Source organism: Galeopterus variegatus, unplaced genomic scaffold (assembly GCF_000696425.1).
Source record: "Galeopterus variegatus unplaced genomic scaffold, G_variegatus-3.0.2 Scaffold5251, whole genome shotgun sequence".
NCBI classification, from domain to species: domain Eukaryota; kingdom Metazoa; phylum Chordata; class Mammalia; order Dermoptera; family Cynocephalidae; genus Galeopterus; species Galeopterus variegatus.
This window is the reverse complement of record NW_007731362.1, coordinates 106,588-127,550: the sequence shown is the minus strand read 5'-3', so window position 1 is coordinate 127,550 and position 20,963 is coordinate 106,588. Positions and strand designations below refer to the sequence as shown.

The window sequence follows — 20,963 nt, the reverse complement described above, 5'->3', positions numbered from 1 at the left end:
TCACTGGCCATTACCACCTGCTTTTGCCTCTTAGTACAAATTACAGCCTATAAAGTACCTCTTTTCTGCAATACGGTCTCCTCACAATAGAGAAACATTCCTGGAAGCAGCAGCAACTTTGTCCTGGAACTTAGCCAAGTCCTTACTTGGAGTCTCTCCTGCCCTTTGCCCGACAAGGTCTAGGCCTTAGGTGTGGTCAGTCTCCCTCCAATCTGATGGGCCTTCCTGACCACAGACTCTGTGTGAATATCTCTGAGCTGGGCGTCTGGCAGGAGCGCTGGGTATCACAGGGCAAACGTGTTGATGCCCCAGACCTGAAAGGCCTCTCCAAGGCCATGAAAACGTCCTCAAACACCATGACCATAAATAACTGCTATGCTCGTTCTACACTGTGTAGACTTGTAAACTTCTCACCAAGGTGGAAAACACACACAGAGGCACTGTGAGCCTGGAAGGCCTGGACAGGAGGGGCCTGCACCCCAGGGTCCCTGATGCTGTCCAGACCGGGAAGGGCCTCATGCAGCACCTTCTGGATCCTCACCACAAGGAGTCTGACCGCCCCCTCCAGGTGTCTCCCACAGCAAGGGTGCTGAACGCAGAGCTGTGTGAGGAGGACACGGTGGGCCGGGAAGCTCCAGAGAGGAGATGGCAGCAGCTGCACCGGCCCCACAGCTTCCCAGCCCCGGGGCCGGGGAGGCGCAGGCATCCACCCTCCCACCAGAGCTGCTCTTCCCAGCCGCCTGAGCACTCACCGTGAGCAAGGCACTGGGCAGGCCTGTGTCCTACCCAAGAGCGAGGTCCCTGGGCCCCTCCGCCTCCTGTGCTCTGCCTTGCAGAGAGCAGTCCTCAGCAGCCGCAGCCTGAGAGCTAGCGAGCGAGTGAGTGCAGGAATGGACGGGGAGGATCTGGGCTGCTGCGCCTGCCGTCCTTCCTGCATGGGAGCCCAGCCCCGAGGGAGACTGCTGCGGTGCGCAGGACTGCCCACTGCACTTCTGACCCCAGACCACTCCCTTCCTGAGACCCTTGCACTGTCCAGAAACAAATCACCCCTCACTTGTACAACACAGTAACGCTTTCACCATGACCAGAGGGTCTGAAACACTGACACCTTCCCAATAGCTCCTCTGATTCCAATGGAAATTCACCAAGCGACCCCCACATGAAGCCTGGGAAATGGCAGGGAGGTAGATCCCTGAGGCCCTCAGGGGTAATGTCCTGAAACCCCCATCTTTTCTGTCCTCAAAGCCCTCTGAGCTTCATGGGGAGAGTGGCCATGCTGTCTCCTCCCCCGCCCCCTCCCGCCAAGCCCTCCACAACCTCAGTGACAGGCCTGGGGAGAAGACAGTAAATTCCTGTTCAGTAAGAGCCCCAAGCCTCACAAATCCCCTAAAAACCTTCCATGACCCCAGGCACCTTCCTAAGGGCCAAACAGAGGGTCTCAAAAGACCGTTTCTGAGCCCAGGGAGCTGCATGAAGGCACACAAGCCTGAAAAGGAAGCGCCCCCAGGAAGGGCACCTCTGAGCACCATCCTATGTGAAGCAGGGTGGACCCCCGGGCCCCGCACCAAAACCTGAGGACCACAGAGCTCCGGGGCCCACTCACCACGCAGCTGGGTCATACTCGGCCCAGACCCGGATGAACTCGTCCAGATGGTGAGGCCCTAGGATGGAAGAGTCCCGCGTAAGGTACTCAAAATTGTCCATGATCACAGCCACAAAGAGGTTCAACATCTGCAGGACAGGAAGGAGAAGAGGTGACGTGGACAGACCTCAGCCTGCCCTCTGGCCTGTGCCCTCCAGCCAGTGTCTGTGTGGGAAGCTGTCGGCACAGCAGAGGTCCCTCTGCCCCAGCAACACCTGCTCAGACCTGCTCTCCCACAGGCCTTGCACCGGGACCTCAGGACTCCCTCACCCCAGGGAGCTTGGCCCCTAGACATGTTTAGGCATTGTGACATTGTGAGTGTGGCTCTCTATGGAGCCCTGTCTCTGCAGCCAGGCACACAGTGAGGCCAGGCTGGTGGGCTGCCTTCATGCCCATGGAGGCTGGCTCTTGCAGCACCTGATGTCTTTGAGCAGCATAGAGACCGATGCCTCCACTGCCTAGAGGACAATGACTCTCCAGAGAGCCCACCCTCCCTGCTGTCCACAGGGGTCTGCTGAGGAATCAGGAGATGACCCCAACATGCAAATCCTTCCCTTGGTTTCTGCCCTCTAGTGAGACAGTGCTGTCGATTTTTCTGCATTCCTCTATCCACGTGCAAGCTCACCTGTCTGCAGCGCCCACCTTTCCTGACCGCCCCACCTCCTGCCGCCCCTGCCCAGATGCACAGCCCCCGTCGGTCACGCTGACGTCCTCATCCCCCTGAGTGCGTTCCGTTCCTCCCCGCTCAGCTGCAGCACGGACCCGCTCAACCGCCCCACCTCCTGCCGCCCCTGCCCAGATGCACAGCCCCCGTCGGTCACGCTGACGTCCCCATCCCCCTGAGTGCGTTCCGTTCCTCCCCGCTCAGCTGCAGCACGGACCCGCTCTTCAATGCTCACGTCACCCCCTGACCTCTCCCTCCCTCCGTGGGGGATCAGCACCTGGCCTGCTGGTTTTCCACATTTCTACTCTTACCCACAGAGAGGGGACCGAGCACGGCCTGGCCTCTGCATCCCTCGACCTTCTCACCCCCCATCTTAGCTGCTCACTCCTGTGACCACAGGCTACCCTGGTCATCTCCGGCCACCACCAACAGCCCCACCGCTGCCCCCGAGTCCTCACTTCACATGTCCTGCTCTCTGCCCGCATATCCTGTCCTTCCAGCCCACCTCTGCTGACACCCGCATCCCAACCCCTGTCCACACAAGAACCTCCAATCCAGGGTCCCTGCCCTCTCCCCCTCCCGCTGTCCCCAGCCTTGACCCCACATCCAGCACCACTGCCACAGTCCACGTACACCCTCCCCGCCCTCCTTACAGTAGTCTGGGAAACCCGATACCGGACAATGCACTTCTCTGCCATGTGCCGAGAAGTGAGCGTGGCTAGAGAGGAACACGCGGTGCGGCTGGTCCCACGTGGCAGCTGTGACCACAGACCTCAGTGCCTCCTCGGCGCTGCCCTCACCCTATTCTCTCTTCCAGCCCATGGCAACAGGGCTTGGGTGTCATCTCACCAAGGGCGCTGGTGGCCTCTGGCTGGTCCCACGTGGCAGCTGTGACCACAGACCTCAGTGCCTCCTCGGCGCTGCCCTCACCCCATTCTCTCTTCCAGCCCATGGCAACAGGGCTTGGGTGTCATCTCACCTTTCCACAGCCCATGAGCAAGTCTCAGTCACCCTCTCACTCCACCTTCTGACAACACTTCACACGGCTGGTCACTCCCTCCCTCTTGAGACACATCCCCCTGGGCTTTGGGGCTCTGTCCTCTCCTGGCTGTCCACCTGCCTCGCTGACTGCTCTTCCAGCTTCTGGGTCCAGTGCTCTTCTCTGTCCCCTGCATGTCCCCAGGGCAGAGTCTTCTCAGTCCACATCCTTTCTCTATGTCTACACACTTCAAGGTTGAGCACACAAAATCACCACGAGAGCTTGTTAAAACTCAGATTCCCGGATCTTTCTCCCAGAGATACTGACACAGTAAGTCTGGGGAGGGGCCCAGGGATCTGCATTTCTAACAAGTACTCAGGTGACACTTAAGGTCACTGGACTACACCTCGCGTGGCATGAACCTGGAGTGCTAGTGTACCATCCAGCCCCATAAATGCACCAGACACTAATGACAACTGACCTACACTTCCAGCCAGAGGTCTAGACATCTCTGCTCCCTCCCTCCTTAACCCCACACCTACAGCTCCCCAATCTTCCCATCTCAGAGGGAAAGCACTCGCCGCACCATCCCAGAAAACCCCAGGATGCGACTTTCTTTTCTCTTTTCTCTCATGCCCATATCCAATGATCAGTCATGTCAGCTCTACCTTTAAAATGCAGCCCAACCCCACCCAATCCCTCACCCCCTTCTCTAGGTCACTGTCACCCCAACTGTCTCCTGCTCTCTCCATGGCCCCTCTCCTCACCATCCACAAAGAAACCAGAGCCAAGCTGTAAAACACCGAGCAGACCTTGTCACGCCCTGCTCCAAGGCTCCCAGAGGCTTCTGCTGTCCTGGAATGAGATCCACAGCCCCGGGACCCAGGCTGCCTGCCTCTCCACCTGCGCCATCACTGCCTCTGCTTATGCACGACAGACATGCTGGCTGGAGTGCCGCTGCTCCAAAAACCGTCACTGTGGTGCACGTCCTTTGAGAAGCTGAGAACTCAGGGACAAGTGCCCCTGGGAACTTAAACCCTTTCCTGGAAGTCCAGGCATGGCCTTGGGAGCTCACAAGCAGGGAGTCCTTTCTAGGACTCATGAGGTTGTCACCTCTGGGGTAACAAGGGCCATCAACACAGAATCAGCCTGGATGAAGCAGGGATCGAAGTCAGGGGTCAGCAGGGGATGTGGGGGCCTGAGATGGACTGATACAGGCAGACGTGAGTGCTGGGTGGGCACGGTGACCAGGACTTACCAGAAAGGAGCACAGGAAGATGAAGGAGACGAAGTAAAAGTAGGCAAAGTCACTCCCGCACACACTGGCATTGGCCTGCGCGTCGCAGGCCTGGTTGCTGAGACAAGACAGCATGATCTCGTGCCAGGCCTCCCCAGTGGCACTCCTGAGAAGAAGGGCAGAGCTGTGAGGCCCACAGAGGAAGGCCCAGGAGGGGGAAGCCTCCAGCTCCAGCAGAGCCCTCAGGGGAGCCTGTACATGTGCAAAGCCTGGATACCAGATGGCTGCATCTGCAAAAGAACCCCCTGGCACTAGATTTCAACATTGACCACGAGCTGAGAAATCACTAGTAACTAAAAATCACTCACTGCACAGTAGTCACACCACGGGGGAACCCCTCTGTGGACACAGCACAGCCCAGCCCAGCTGCACTCCTGACCTCCCCCAGGCACGTGCCACCCCAGTCTTCTTCATTTCAAGAAACGGTGACTCTGGCCTTCCAGTGGCTCAGGCCAAAAACACTGGTGCCACCCTCGCCTCCCCTCTCCCGCCCTGCATCCTGTCCATCAGCCCGTCTACCTTCAAGCAGCAGCCCGGCCCTCAGCACTCCTCAGCACTCTGGGCCAAGCAAGTATGACATCCCCAGGTTGCTGAGATGGGCTCCTAAATCCAGCCTGACAGCAGCCCCACGCGTCCACCGCATACCACGTTGCTGCTTCCAGAACCCTCCAATGACTCCCCTCCCTCACTGCAAAAGCCAAAATTCACAAGACTGCCCACAGCCCCATGAGACCTGCTACCCACTCTTTACCTGACTTCACTGCTACCTCAGTGCGTGCTCGGTCCACTCCAGCCACACCAGCCTCTACTGTTCCTTGAAGGCCTCAAGAACACCCCCACCCCACCTCAAGAGCTGCCTGGGGGACCCTTCTGCGTGGACTTTTGCTCCTGGTCACAGAGCCAGCACCAGCGGCTTGCAAGGGGCAGAGACCTGGGTCCCACGTCTGTGTGCCTGTGTGTGGCCAGCCCCGGGCAGAATCTGGGCCCACTCCCCACTGATGGGGGGGCAGGGGGCTTCCTGCAGGGCTGCCACTTCAGCCTGTGCCAGGCCTGACTGGTGAGGGTGCTCCCATATGACATAAAGCTCAGGGAGCAACAGAAATCTTAGAGACAAAAGGCTTAAAACTAAGGCTAACTTCACAGGTTTGCCTCGAATCTTTTGTGCATGAGGCAAAATATTAATAAATGAAGAAAGAAAATTAATGTAACAGTTAAAGCCCAGAGAAAGAACACTACTTGGGAAAAGTGTAAGCCTAAGCCTTATGCAATGAAAGAAGTGTCAGAAAATTCTCTCTAGGCAGCCCAGCAAAGCAGGTCTGGGTCTGAGCTCACCCTCCTCACAGGGAACTGCCGGGAGCCCAGAGCACACCTGCAGGCATGGTGGGCTGTGTTGTGCATCCCCCTTGCAGCAGCCTGATGTATTTGCATCAGTGAACAGAAGTGCTGAAACCCCATGAAGGAGCACCAAGGCAGGGTCTGATGTCAGGACGCCCTCCACCATAAATCTCTACAAAGAACACTTTTCTTCTGCCCTAGGGTCATGGGTGGTTAAATGAGGGAGACCCAGGAGGCAGGGAAACACATTCGTCACTTTCTCCTCTGCCCCTGCACTCACTGGCAAACCAGGATGGTCACCAGAGGTAGGCCATGCCAAGAACAGCACTGTGCTGAGCCCTCTCCCAGGCATGCCGCCGGCAAGGAGTCCTCTTGGCCCCTCCAGGTTCCACCTCGCTGTGTGCCGGGGCCTGGGGAACTGTGGCTCCCATGACAGATGGTGGAAGGGGGAGGTGTGCTCAGACCAGCAGCTCTGGCCAGCCGGGCTCCTTGCAGCACTGAGCAGCTACAAGCCATCAAAAGCCGCTCCCTCTGCTGCCTGCTTTTCCTGATGCCATCCGTCCCCACGGAAGGGAAGCTAGAGGCCAGCACCTCAGGAGAGACCCTGCTAAGCATCTTCCGTCTTCCCAGACCTCCAGGCTGCAGTCACTGGAGGCCTTCTGGCTGTCACCAGACAAAGTGGTGGGGGCCGCTTGGCCCAGGGATCACCAGGTGACCTCCCTTAGGGGCTTCCCTTCAGTCTGTCCTGAGTTGGGGGCAACACTCAAGAGCCTTTGGAAAGGAGGAGCAGAGAGAAAGGAAGAACTGGAAAAGTCCACTGAGGGGAGCCAGCGCGGCCTGAGGCTGGACGGAGGAGGCCCTCACAGGTGGCACCCTCCCTTCTCCATCCTGAGGGGCCCTGATCAGAGAGTGAATGCCAGCCTAGGGGACCGACGCACCTGAACAGCAGCATCAGGGCCTGTAAAAACGTCCGGAAGTTGTTGTGCCGGTTGATACTGGTATCATCGTCCAGCGCAATGTTTCCAAAAACCTGAAATAGCGAAGAACAACAGAATGCCAACATTGCGGGGCCTCCGGGAGCTGCGGCAGGTGCACAAGGCAGGAGCAAGTGTGTATACAATGCAGGGGACCTCACAAGGGACAGGAGGCTGCCCTCAGCAGGAGAGTCCACCATGGAGGGGCCACTGTGCACTCCCAGCCTCAGCTAGACACACGCATGTCCCACAGCCCAGCACGTGCTGGCTCCAGCTCTGAGCCTCTCCAAGCACTCGAGCAGGAATGACTAGGAAGGACGGGGCCTGGAGCTGAGTTCACAACAGGACCATTCTCAAGTTCACCCTCGCGCCAAGGGTTCCAAAACAATAATTACATTGGTAACAGCTCTGGCAGGTCACTGGAAAATTTCCCTTGGAACTTCTGTGCAAATAACACAATGGGCTTTTTGTACATTTTAACTGATTTTTTTTCAGGGTAAAAAATGCAAATCAGTCAGTAATTGTGTTTAGCCTAAAATCTGGAACTTGGCTAAAAATTTATGAACATTTCCACAAATATCAGCGACATCCAAGTATATGATCTTGCACATTCACAGACCAAAGCAGGAAAAAATACATATTTGTTTTAAATAGCATCAGATCACAGCAAATTTTAAAGCAAGAGAACTTTTCAACCCCTGAAATAGAGTCTGAAAATCAGTTTTCAGGTAGCCTTTAGAACGATGGCACCTCCCATCATAAATTAACACTTGGGTCCATCTCCTGGTTCTGCTATTGGAAAGTGCCAGATGCCAAAGGTTGATAACTGGGACACTGCTTCAAATCTTTTAAACGTTTTTCCCCAAATAGCTGACAAAATGTTCTTTGGCAAAATGAGGAAAACCTAAATTATGCAAGCTCAGTTATCAAGTGCAGTGATCTGGCGTGATCCTGCTCAACTTCTCAGGCGCGTTTCCTTCAGTAACACACAATCTCCTGTCAAGGATCAGGAGGTGCCTCAGAACTGCTGCCAGACTGACAGAATGACCGACCGCTGCTCTGCAGGCACTCAGCATAAGGCAGATGTGCTCAGACACTTTGCCACTGTGCATGCCAGCACCTGATCCAACATGTGTCCGACACCCTAACACTGCTGGGCCTGCAGGCCACCAGCCCTCACAAGTGCCGCAGTGTGTGTGCCTGGAGAGACTGCAGTGGGCAAAGAGCTGGAGCCACCCCTCACCATGGTGACCCTGGGCAAGCAGCCCAAACCTGTGGTGCCTCAATGTCCTCCCCTGTAAAACAGTATTTCTGAGGATTAAGTTTTTCAGTAACTTCCACTAAGTGTCAGCTTATTATTATCCTCATTTAATGGTCATGATCAACACCCTTTTGCCTCAGCAGGCAGGAGCCCCGTGTGCACCCATGGCCAGGACAGCGGCACCCACCTGCATGCCAATGATGGCATAGATGAAGAACAGCATGGCGATCAGCAGGCACACGTAGGGCAGGGCCTGCAGAGACACGTGGACCTCGCTCAGATCTCAGCCTACCGCAGCTCCACCTGCCCCTCCACCACATGACTGCCTCATTTCTACGTCTAGAAACTGGGGCCAAAAAACTCACCTCAGAGTTCCTGTGAGCATTAACAAGATAATCTATAGATAACTTACAGCATCTTTATAAACGTGTTACACCAGGACCACCAGTGCCAACACAGGTGCACGCCCTGCCCTCACCCGCCTGGGCTTGCTCCTGTCCCTCAGCCTTCCAGGGGAGGGGACAACTCTGGCAGGGCTCAGGGGAAGCATGACAGAGGACCCCAGCGCAGGGCCCCAGCTTCACCTTGAAGGACTGGACAAAGGTCCACAGCAGGATGCGGATGGTGTAGCCCTGGCGTAGCAGCTTGACCAGCCGCGCAGCGCGGAAGAGGCGGAGGAAGCTGAGGTTGATGAAGTTGTTCTGCAGAGAAGAATGACTGTTCTCTGAGCTTTAGAAATCAGCCCCCAAAAGTGCAGGCAAGCTGCTCCCACCCCATGACCTCCCCCCAAGTCCCTATGGCCCCAAAGAAAAGTGGTTAAAAGAGAGGTTAAAAGAAAAAGTCTCCACTTCACAGTCTAAGCAGCAATCGGCCATCAGAAAACCTTCCAAAAGTAAAGCTTGTCGTTGCAGGTCACTTCTCATGCAGCAAATCAAAGAAAACTTCCTTCCCCTCCAGGGCCCCTTCCCACCCCCAACAGTGAGGGACAGAGAGAAAAGTTCTCTGAAGCAGCTTCCTGCTGGCAGGTGGAGCTGGGAGAAAATCACCTGCAGCTGGGCCTCCAACAGTGACCACCTCCCGCAGGGCACAGCCAAGCCACCCAGGTGCTGGGCATGGCTGCTTCTCCACCAAGCACTCCTGAAGGCCCCCCCCCACACACACACACACACACACACACACACACACACACACACACGCACACACATATGCACGCACGCATGCTTGGTGGCCACGCCCTCCCCTTCCTGCATAGCCAGTGAAGCCCCTGCCTGCCTGGGACCCAAGCTGGGACCCAGCAGAGGGGCAAACACTTCCTCTGGGGCTGTTCCAGGTGTTTGCAGACAGGACACGGAAGATGGAAGTATTCTGCTCACACCACATAAGCCACCTCTACAATCCACAAACAGGTCTCTGCTCTAGAGAACTTGGGATGCCTAGTGCTGCTCCCTCATCCAAGGGGCTTGAAATCAAGCACAGATTAAACCCGTGAACACTGTATTCCACAGACTACCTGGGAGTGAGGCTTGCACTTGGCCCCAGGGCACTGTGAATTGCTGGTACATCCCTTTCTGGGAAGCATGGCTCTGGGGCAGTGTCCAGGCATAGGTGCTGTGCTTGTGGACCCAAGTGGCTTTCCACCCTCCGTCTACTTAGAGACCAGGTAACCTGCACACAGCCTGAGAGCAGCTTCCTGCCATTTTTGTATTTTTAAATACGCAAGCAGCTCAGGCTCAGACATGTTTGTGTTGTCGGATTCAGTCATCAAATAAGGAGAAAAGAGAACACGGATATTGAGTGAGAGACGGCAGCACTGGTGGTCGTGTGCAGGCCCGGGGGCAGCAGGGCACCCAGCTCACCAAGCAGCCCGTCTTCCCTGACGAGGCACTCGGTGGCAGGGTGGGACAGCAGCCCAAACCACATTCAAAGGACACCTCTGACCTGTTGGCCGCTTCCATGCTCAGGGCAGATTTCTTTGGTTCCCACCAGGGTGGCTGAGGACTCTGGACTGTCTCCGCTGGCAGGAGACCTACAGCTACACTGCGGAACTGGACCATGGGCAGGACGCTGGAGCCGCCTTTTGAACAGGACCAGTTTGGGACAATACCCACAGGGATCAGTGGGAGCAAAGAGGGGCCGACCATGGTCTACGGCAGCAAGAGGACAGAAGCGGACCTCGGAGGTCCACTCTCTGAGGTGTGCCTGCAGCTCCCTAACTTGCTGGTGCCAGGGAAACAATCTCTGTGGTCCACAAGGTGGGCCAGAGCTGCCCACTTACCACTCTGAGGACTCGCGGATGAGCCAGCCACCCGACGAGGGTGGGTGTGGCGGGGAGGGGACGCTGTCTCCAGAGTCAGGAGATCTCTTGCACAAGATGATGGAGCAAAGCAGGGGAGGGGGGCTCCCACGTGCCGGGCCTGCTGGGGGTCCCACTGTGAAGCCACCTGCTCCAGTGGGTCTGGAGGGGCTGGGACTGTGACAACACAGCACCTGCCCAGCTCAAAGCAACTGGCAGACAGCTGGCATGGGCAGGATTTCATGAAGATATTGGGGAAAATAAAGGTTCCCAGGTAAGAAAGAAGGGATGGAAGACGACAGGGCAGATGAAAAGGCATCGTGGAGAATAACGGTCCATCCAAACCACTCAATGCAGATATTGGGGAAAATAAAGGTTCCCAGGTAAGAAAGAAGGGATGGAAGACGACAGGGCAGACGAAAAGGCATCGTGGAGAATAACGGTCCATCCAAACCACTCAATGAACGAATGCAAAACTCAGCCATAGTCACGCACTGTTCCTGTGGAGACTCTGCCCCTCCCTGCTCCCAGGCTCCTCTCTTGGGGCTCTGGTGGGTTCCCAGCAGACAGACAGCCTGAGAGCCGTAAAGACGAGGGTGACAGCAGCCACAAATGCCCCAGCTCAGCGTGGCGGGCAGGCACCATGTGCCAACTGCATGCAGGACAGCAGGGACAGCGAGCACACAGCAGCCTCCCATGGCCGCGCACCATCACCTCTGGCCTCAGCCAACCCCTGGGGTGCATATGCCAGCCCCGTCCACCCAGAGTCCATGGTTTCTGCTGCACCAGGAAGCAGCGACACCCACCACAAGGCCAGGCCCTTTCTTGTTGCCACCTAACTCTGACTCAGGAAAGGTCTTAGCGCACCAAAAGGCACATCACGCACCCCTCAGTGTGGTGCCTGACTCACTTCAAGGGGATGCTGATCCCTAACCCTTAACTTCCTTCTCCACAAAGTGGAGGCCTTGGGGACATCCATGCCCAGGCAGTGAGGAGTAATGGAGAAAAAGAATTTAGAAGTGCACAGAGCATGGTAAGACACTGCCCACAAAGAGGACCAACTGACCCCAGACCATGACGGTGTCCCTTGCATCCAAGCCCACCACAGCCTCTGGCCTGTCACAGGAAAGTGAGGGCTTGCTCTCAAGCATCAGCCCAGGTCTGTGGACACCTGCTGTGGGCCACGCATCACGCCAGGGGACAAGGTCTGGCAGCTGTAAAGAAACAGCTCCCATACTCACCTTCATTCTAATGGGGACTGATGATTAAAAAAAGGAAAGAAAAATATGCATATATGCACACGATACGTTAGATGGTGATGTGTGCTATAGGAAAAAGGACGGGGGACAGATAGAGGACTCTCCAGTGAGGTGACAGAGCCTTATCTGAGCCTGAGTGACGTGAGCCGGACGCCATGCAGATGACATTGCCTGGATATTTCTGCAGCATCAAATGACATTTTCCCAAAAGTCAAGTTTTTCTGCTCCAGTTGTCAAACACTGTGTCACAAACACTCACTTCCTGCAACAGGAATCTAAAGTATCTGCTGCTGTAGATGAATTTCCACAGTCACGGCTGAAGCTGAGTCTGCTACCAAATACCTTTGCTCTCCTCTCAAACTTCCCAAAGACTGGGAAGGAAGCCCCAGTTGCACCCGCACTGTGGCAGACTCGCCGACCGGGGCACACACACAAATGAATAATGCGAGAATGGGGCGCCCTGCCCTCCGCCTTCTCCTGAGACAGAGCCCCCTCTTCTACTCAAGCCCAACATGACCCCTTCTGAATCGTGAAGAAAGAATCTATAAACACTCCACTCCAGCCCTGGTGCCCCAGGCCCGACCCCCCAAGGAAGAGTCTGTCCAGGAAGAGCAGACAGTACAGGGGACCTCACCAGAGGCTGCCTGGGGACAGCTGAGACTTCTTTGTCAGATGGCGTGATGGGGACAGCGGAGAGGAGATGATTGTGCAGCAGACACCATGGACTTGGAGGGATCAGGACCAAACTCATGTCCTGCAAAACCTCCCCAAGTCTGAGCCAGTCCCAAAAGGAAAAACTGCCCTAGGCACCCACCCACAACCCACTCCAGAAACCCCTACCTCCCCTCCTTGGCCAGGTCCCTGGGCAGCCCTGCCCAAGGCCAGTTCCCAGAATCAAAGAGCTCCTGGGAGGGCCCTCAGAAACCCCTATTGGGCCCCCAGGAGCCCGGGGAGAGTGCACAAGAGGCCAGAGGTGCATGGGCACAGCCAAATCCACCACATGCCTCAGAGGGCAGTGGGCATGGAGTCCCCAGGAACAGAAAACAGCGGGCAGAGCAAGCAAAGCAAAGAGTGGAAGAACCGTTCAAAGTCACGAAACCAACCGTTTCCTATGTATGTTGTCAGGGATGGATATTTGCGTATTATTTACAAAGTGGGGTGGTTTGAGCAGCAGGTGTGCAACATACAGACGGAGACATGGGTTTTCGCATTGCATGTTGGTTGGATGGCGTGAGTCAGCAGGTAGGTTAAGGTAAACCAAGAACAAAAACAGAAAACAAAAGAGAAAACGAGTCATCAACACAAGCAAAAACTCAAACCGAATACTTAACTAGACAATGTCAGGATTTTGGTAAACATATTTTTCTTAAAAGGCACCAATCGAAACGTATTTTTGAATCTGTAGGTTATGCGGACAGGGTGGCATTTATTTGCATTGCTGTTTGTAATGCAAATTCAGAGATGACTCACAGACACTTATTTTTTTATTCCAGGCAAAGACATCAATGTCAGCTTTAAGAGGGCTGGGAGCCCTCTCTCCAGGCGCCCTTGCTGAGACCACTGCTCTACCTCGATTTTTAAGCTGGTGATGGAAACTGACACTCATATTTTTGCCTAAGAAAAAAAAGTGCGTTTTTATTCCAGGCAAAGACATCAATGTCAGCTTTAAGAGGGCTGGGAGCCCTCTCTCCAGGAGCCCTTGCTGAGACCACTGCTCTACCTCGATTTTTAAGCTGGTGATGGAAACTGACACTCATATTTTTGCCTAAGAAAAAAAAGTGCATTCACAAAGTAAATGTATGAAGTGGCTCCAAATAAAAAACAAACAAACAACACAGTATGCCACCAATCCACAGGACGGCTTTCCTTTCACTTTTCTCCTCCAGGAAGAACAGTTATGGTGGCCTGAGCTCCAAGAGCAACGGTGGACAGGGGACAGCTGGGCTCTTACACTGGGCAGCTTCTCAGCCCGCCCACCAGCCCTGCTGGGCATCAGGGTGGACCGTGGCTACCAGAGAGGACTTGCTTGAAATAAAGCCTCACATCCACAGCAGCCCTGGCCTTGACTGTCCAGCAGCTTGTTTTGGCCACCTGCATTGCCAGAGACCTCTGTCTTACATCGGGGCCTCTCTGGGGAGGGAGGTTTCCCTAGAACACAGCGGGGCAGTGGTCTCTCTTCACATCTGCGATGTTAGCCTGTACCCCCTGCCTGTGCACCTCTTCTTCGCGCCCCCTCAGCAGTCGGGAGTCTGGGCCCCTGTCCTAGAACAGAGGCCCACACGTGCAGAAACCCCCAAGGCTGTGTGCTGCCAGCTCCATGTTTGGATGACTTTATCTGGGTGAGCAGAGATTCCTGCCTCTGAGGAGGAGGCCCACGGGAATCAGAAACGCAGCCAGCCTGCTCCTCCCAGAACTCACACGGGACTATCTGCAGGTCAGGTGCACATGCACTGGAGGGGTGGCCACCTGGTAAATGCCACAGCACCAAGGGCTGCTGGAACAAAACAAGCTTGGTTTTTCTATTCAAGCAGCAGGTTTTGGCTTTTTCACCTAGATTACTCAGATCATTAACTTTTTAAAACCAGGAAACATATCACATTAACAAAAGAATACATGTAAATATTTTAAAGAAAAGTAATAAAGCAAATACCCATATATTCATCACCCAGCTTAAAAAACAGACAACCACCACCACCGTTGAAGCCCTTCCTGCCTGTCTTCCTCCCGCTCTCCGATACAGCAGCTGTCCTCAGTTCTTGCAACTGATTGCTTGTCTCTATAGTTTTACAATAAACTCTTAAAATGCTTGAACATTTGCCTGTTCCTAACCTTTGTGACGGGATCCTACTGCATGCAGCTCTCTGGCAGGTGCAAGCTTGTGCTCCGGCTGTGAGCAGATGTGGATGTTGTTTACGTATTGTCCCTGCTGTGTGGCACTTCACTTTATTAACATGCCCAGCAATCGATGCATCCGATGGGCACTTAGGTGTCTTGTGTTTGGTTATTAGGAATAATGCTGCCACAAACATCTGGGTGAAAATGTCTTTAGGGTCATCTGTGCATACAGCCTCTGGGACACACACCTAGGACTAAAGTTGCTGAGATACCGGTGAGCACATGTTCAACTCTCCAGGTACTGCCACACTTTTCCAGAGAGGCTGTACCAGCTGGCACCCCACCAGCACCGTGGGGAAGTTCTGATGGCCCTCCACCTTGTTGGCACTTGGCACTGTTAAAATTTCCAATGTTTGACAAACTGGCACATGTAAAGTGGCATCTCAGTGTCGTTTCAGTTTGTCTTTCTCCGAGCACAAACGAGGCTGAGCAACTTTTCCTGTGTTAACGGGCTGCTTGCTTCCTAGCCCATAAGTGCCCATGCACCTTCTCATCTTTCCACCTGCCTGTGTTTGTCTTGCTTTGTGGGTTCACAGAAGAAGCTTGCACATCCTGGACACTGACCTTTGCTCGGCATTTGGAAAGCCTCCCACCCGGCCTGCCCATGCCTCCTGCGGACTTCTGCTCATCTCGCAGTCACTAAATGTTGGGGGGTCCCACAACTCAGTCACTCGTCCTAATCAATCTCACCCAGTCTCGTGGATCTGATACTGTTTTATATGTTCGTGGTTCCCAACTTTATGTCACTGGCCTGGATCTCTCCTCCAAACTCCAGGCACATCTGTGCAGCTGCTTGCTGGGTGATTCCTCTGAGAGTCTAACAGGAAACTCAAACCTGACACACCCAAATTGCACTTGATCTTCCCTAACAAACCTTTTCCACCCAAATTCTTCCCATTTCAATCAGTGGTGGCCCATCTTTCCAAGTGCTCGGCCAAAGAGCTTGCTGTCACCGCGTCTCATCTTTCACACCCACATCTGCCCATCAGTGGCTCCACCTTCACGTTACGTCCAGAACTCAAGGTTCTCACCCACAGTCCAAGCGCCCAGCCCTGCGGCCTGCTCACGGCTCAGTGCTCTGCGTACCCTGTCCCCTCGGTCTTGCACTGCAGGGCTCAACGCTCACCAGCAGCATCCACATCTGCTTTCCTGAGGGCTTTCCCAAGCCTGGCCAGCAGGGCAAGAGATTTCACATTCTCTGGCCCCCTTCCCCAACAACCCTTAGCTAGTGACTGTAAGCAGCTGGTGAAAAATCCCCAGCTCCCTTGTCACTCGATGGAAGGACTGAGGCCTGTATTCTACCCTGGCCAAGTTCCCTGTTGGGACTGAGGTCCAGCTGCCTGCGATGGTGAATGACATACCTTGTGTTGGTGGCCTCCCTTCCTCCTCTCACTTTGCCATTCCCCTATCAGCATTCCTGAGATCACTTCCCAAATGAATGACGCGCACCGAATTCTTGTCTCAGGCTCTGTTTCTGGGAGAGCCCAGTGAAGACAGCCCCTAATTCGTCTAGCTGCCCCTGCCTGTGGTCCCAACCTGCATTCTCAACAGAGTAGCTACATGTATGTCTTAAAAGGCAGGTCATGTCATGCCTCTTCACAAGCCCTCCAATACTCAGAGCAAAAGCCAAAGTCTCACTCCGACTGCAAAGCCTGCCGTGCACCTGGCCACCCCGAGGCCACGGCTGCTGCTCCACACCCTGTTCAGGCCGCTCAGCCTCACGCCCTCCCCTCCCCATGTCGCCCGCACACATGCAGGCTCAGTGCAGCGTGACGAACAGAAACTCTTAACTTTCTAGATTTTTTTTTTCATTATGGCTGGTGCTTTATACATTATGCTTTACAGATCAGTCCCTATCGCAAGGTCTTAAAGATAGTCTCCTGTGTTTTCCTCCCAGAGTTTTAAAGTTTTACCTCTTTTATCCACATGAAATTGATTTTTTGTGAGTGGTGTGAACCAAAACCTAATTTCTGCTGTTCCCATACTGATCACCAGTTAACTCCCATATCGACTGCTGAACCATCCCCTCACGAAGCTGCAGAGCCAGGTCCGTCACACGTCCCATGTCTAGAGACGAGCAAGCTTTGACTCTGGCTCCTGATTCTTCTCACTGCTCACTCTCCTGACCTTGATGCACTACAGCATGGCCCTAATCGCCACAGCTTTACAGGGATCCTGCTCCTGGTGGGAACAGCCTCCCGCCCACATCACCCCACTTCATTCCTCAAGTGTCTTCATGGTTTGGAGGCCTGTGCTCTGTCCCATAAATTTTAGAAGCAGCCTGTAAGGTTCCAAAACAAATGCACAGAAACATCCGCAGATCAATGTGGGGGAAATCAATAATTCCATAAAGTGACACCAATCAATTAACACGATATGTAACTCCATCAACCTAAGTCATCGTTAACGTCTTTCAACAAAGCTTCATGCTTTTCTACACAAAGATCTTGAACACGTTCTTTCATACGTTCACTGTCAGGATCGCTGACGTTGAAAAGAAATGCAGTCGACTTACCTGAGTCATCTTCTAGTTGGCAATATTGTTGGACACACTATCTAGTCTCAAGTTGTGTTAGGTTGTACCCGTAGGTAATAGTTATCAGTGTATAATGACAGTTTTGCTTCTTCCTCTTCTAATCTTTACAAATTTTATTTTTCTTGTTTTATTCATTCAATAAGCACTTACTGAATGCCTACTAAGTGTCAGGCATTATTCCACAAACTGGGAAATGGCAGTGGACAGACAGACAGGAGCCTCCACCCTGTGGAGCTGACACTTGACTTGTTGACCTGGCCAGGATCTGAAGCTCGGTGCTGAGGCACTGGTGACAGCAGGCATCGCTGCTCTTCTCTGATGTCAAGGGGAATTCCTTCTAAGTTCCACCATTACATGTGACATCTGCATAGGGCTTTTTTGCAGATACTCTTTATCGAGTTAATAATTCCTAGATAGATTGCTAATAAATTTTATCATAAATAAAATTTGAATTGAATGTCGTCTCTCCTTCCATGAAGATCACATTTGCAGTCTCCTTGGATCTGGTAATGTAAGTTATAGTATAGATTTTCTGATGGTGAACCTCGCAACATGCTCCTGGAATAAACCTGACTTCCATTTGCTCTTCGGTACACTGTTGGATTTGGTTTGGTTATAGATTGTCTGGAATTTTGCATCACTTATTAACAAGTGAGTGTGAATTGGGATCTTCCTTTCTTATATTCTTTTTTAAATTTTTGGTGTCAGTATCATACTAGTCTTACAAAATTAGAATGATCTTTCCTTGTATTTTAGGAAAATCTAACTCATGTACTCGAGAAACTGCACCATGGAGAAAGAAGACTCCCTGGACATTTTGAAGGCTGTTGGATATAAGGTCGACCTGACATTGATACCAGGGGACTAATATGCTATCATGGCTCCTTGTCAGAGCATGGGCAGAGGCCGGGTCACAAATGAATCCCTGGTCCAGGTCCTTCTCTCAGGGGGTCCAATGTGCCCGCAGACAGCTCGTGTTCATCTGCCTGGTACTACTTATTCAGGGACTGATATGCCCAGTAACTGACGGAATCTACTGTACCAGCTCTTTGACATGTGGATTAAGGGCCGTGAGAATAGGAAAGACTGAGTGGAAATCCTCAGCACCGACACCCCCTAGTCAAAACAATAACTCATAGCACTGTGCCCTGTACAGGATGCAGAGATTAGTGCCACCTCAAAGATTTAAAAGATCTAGGGGTGGTGGTCCACATCTCGTCCCAATTTGATTCACTAGTTAGTGTGGCTTGTGCAAGAAAACCGGGTCACGGTGGAACAAATGCCCCAGAACAGACCGGGAACAAGCACCTGCCACTCTGCGAGATTTGGAATCTGCAGTAGACTCACCCTGCCCAGCCTCTGGCAGTCAGCACACAGCTGGCACCGAGAGAGCGCGTTCTTCTCAGCACGCATCCCTGAGGAGGACCAGGCGCAGTTCGCACTCACTGCAGACACTCGTGGTCTTACCCTCTGCCACGCGTGGTCCAGAGGCCCTGCCTGATCCCTAGACCTTCTTCAGAACACCACACTGACACACAATATGGATATTATGTTACTTGGATTGGATGCCCTGATAGGTTGCATACACTCCAGGAAACAGGTAACAGATCTTACAAGGATTCGTGGACTGCCTCATCAGTGAAGTTCTGAGGGGTCCAGTGGTCTGGGCTATCCCAGGACATGAACTCTAAAATAAGACGAGTTAGTTATTGCACCTTGCACTTCCGACTGCTGGTAGGCTTCTTTGGGTTTTGAAGACAGTATATACCACTTGAGAAATACTGCTGACTCGAAAAGCTGCCAGGGTTGGTGTTTCAGAGGAAGAGAGGGCTCTCTGGCAGATCCAGGCTGTGTCATCAGTGGCCCTACCACTTGGCCCACCAGACCCAGCAGGTCCCACGGTGCTGGAGGTATGTGTGCTAGATGAAGACTGTGTGGAGTCCCAGGAAAACCTGCACAGAAAAGTCAGTGCAGACACTCTAGAGCAGGCCGTGTCATCTGCAGAACTCACAATGCACTCATTTCCAGGCTCAGTGCCACTCCTAGCTCCTGGCCTTGTAGCAAATGCATGTGTCACCACGAGACATCAGTGTCTGGGACATCAAGGCCTGTCCTCACAGTGATATGCTGCTCAAACCCACCAACAACCCAGTGAACAAGGGGAGTGGGACATCTCGGACCAAACCCAAGCAGGTCTAGAGGGCACAGCCTGTGACAGGTGGCCCAGCCCCCACGCCACGTGCTCTGCCGCTCCAGCATCTTCCTCAGCTCACCTCCACCATCGCCTCATGGGGGCTTCACTACGACTAGGAGAAAAACCTCAAAACTTACCAGAACTTACAGGTGGGCTGGCTCAACTGATTGGTGTAGCCCTCGTGAGAGCTGCACATGGGAACAGCCTGAGAGACAGTGGGCACCCATAGATGCAGTAGCCTAAAAACCAAGTGCCAACACTTGAGTGTTGTAAGTCGACCAACAGACGTTGGCCAGCCTCTGTCCTCACCAGTCCCAGCATTCATAGAGTACACCCATGACAGAAGTGACCATGGTGGCCAGGATCCTCTCAGCAAAGCTGACCAAGCCATGGCCACTGCTGACTGTCTAGCCCACAAAGAGCAGAGATCAGCCCTAGGCCTCTGTATGGTTCCATGCCTGGAGGCTGTCAACCAGCCACTTAGTGGCACATTGATTACATGGGAACTCCCTCACCTGGAAAGGGCAGTGGTTTGTCTCAGCTGGGATCACCCTATGCCAGGTGTGGGTTTGCCTTTCCAACTGTAGTATCTTGGCCTGCACTACTATGTGAGGGCGAGTATCAGAGCTCTATCCCGGCGGGAGTCCACGTGAAATCAACTCAGAGCAAGCGAAGGAGGTGCACGAGAGGCAGGTGACCACAGAATCCACCGTGCGTCAAATACTGCACGACTCAGAGGCACCGGCCTGAGGACATATTGAAAGAGCACCTCAAAGGCAGGGATAAAACACTGGCTTGGTGATGTCCCTTATGGGGTTGCGTGCTGTGCTTCAAGATGATCCAATGACCAGTAGACGGTACCGGGTGCCCCGTCAGTAAACGCATGGATCCACCTTGCTCCAGAGACCCAGTGTGGACTTTGTGCTCCTCTCCCCCACAGCTTCAGGCTGGGTGAATCCAGAGGTCCTGGCTCAAGGAGGGTGGAGAAAGCTTCCACCAGGGGACACTAAAAGCCATGGTGGTCATCTGGTCACTTGTGGCTCCTCGTGCCAGAAGACCAGCAGGCACTGCAGAGTTTCCATACTAGCCAGGGTACCTGACCCTGACCACTGTGGAGGGCAGGCCTGCCACTGTGCGATGGGACAGGGAAGACTGTCTGGGAACCAGGGGCTCACTGGGGCCCACCTGGAGGCTCCTGTGGCCAGTCCTAACCGTGACTGGACCGTTATAGCAGCCAGGGCCAGACAAGGGAACGGCCAGCGGGGGCTTGGGCCATACACAGTGAGGGCCTAGGTCACCTCCGCAGGCGGCAGCCAGAGCAGCAGGAGGCTGGCCACAGCCTGGGGGCTCTAGAAAGGAGGTGGAGGAGTGAGATGGTGAACATCAGCTCAACCGGACCAACACCACCACGGAAGCTTCTCCCCAGGACCACGGCCGGTACCGTCCTGGGAGATGAGCAGAGTGAGCCCAGCGCGAGGTGTGGGCAGAGCACAGCAAGGGCTGGCAGAAGCCCTGGCCTCCAGCGCGGGCCCGTCACCACAGCACCTGGCACCTTCAGCCCAACTGCTTTGGCCGCCAGAGCCTGCTTGGCCAGCAGGTGGGTGCACTCGGGGAGCTGCAGGTGTCTGAGGATT

At 54.0% G+C, this 20,963-nt stretch overlaps 1 protein-coding gene across 2 annotated transcripts in view; it reads right to left on the bottom strand.

The window, feature by feature from the left end:
- LOC103604574 (voltage-dependent N-type calcium channel subunit alpha-1B) overlaps positions 1 to 20,963 on the bottom strand; it is a 96,274-nt gene that overhangs the window by 37,876 nt on the left and 37,435 nt on the right. The window contains exons 14-18 of one of the 2 annotated variants that reach the window (XM_008589148.1): positions 8,737 to 8,853; positions 8,340 to 8,405; positions 6,856 to 6,947; positions 4,544 to 4,688; positions 1,604 to 1,731 (exon numbers count right to left, since the gene is read on the bottom strand). In XM_008589148.1, coding sequence (XP_008587370.1) covers positions 1,604 to 1,731; positions 4,544 to 4,688; positions 6,856 to 6,947; positions 8,340 to 8,405; positions 8,737 to 8,853 — 548 coding nt within the window. The remainder of the gene's footprint in view (positions 1 to 1,603; positions 1,732 to 4,543; positions 4,689 to 6,855; positions 6,948 to 8,339; positions 8,406 to 8,736; positions 8,854 to 20,963) is intronic. The other variant, XM_008589147.1, reaches the window with a different exon arrangement.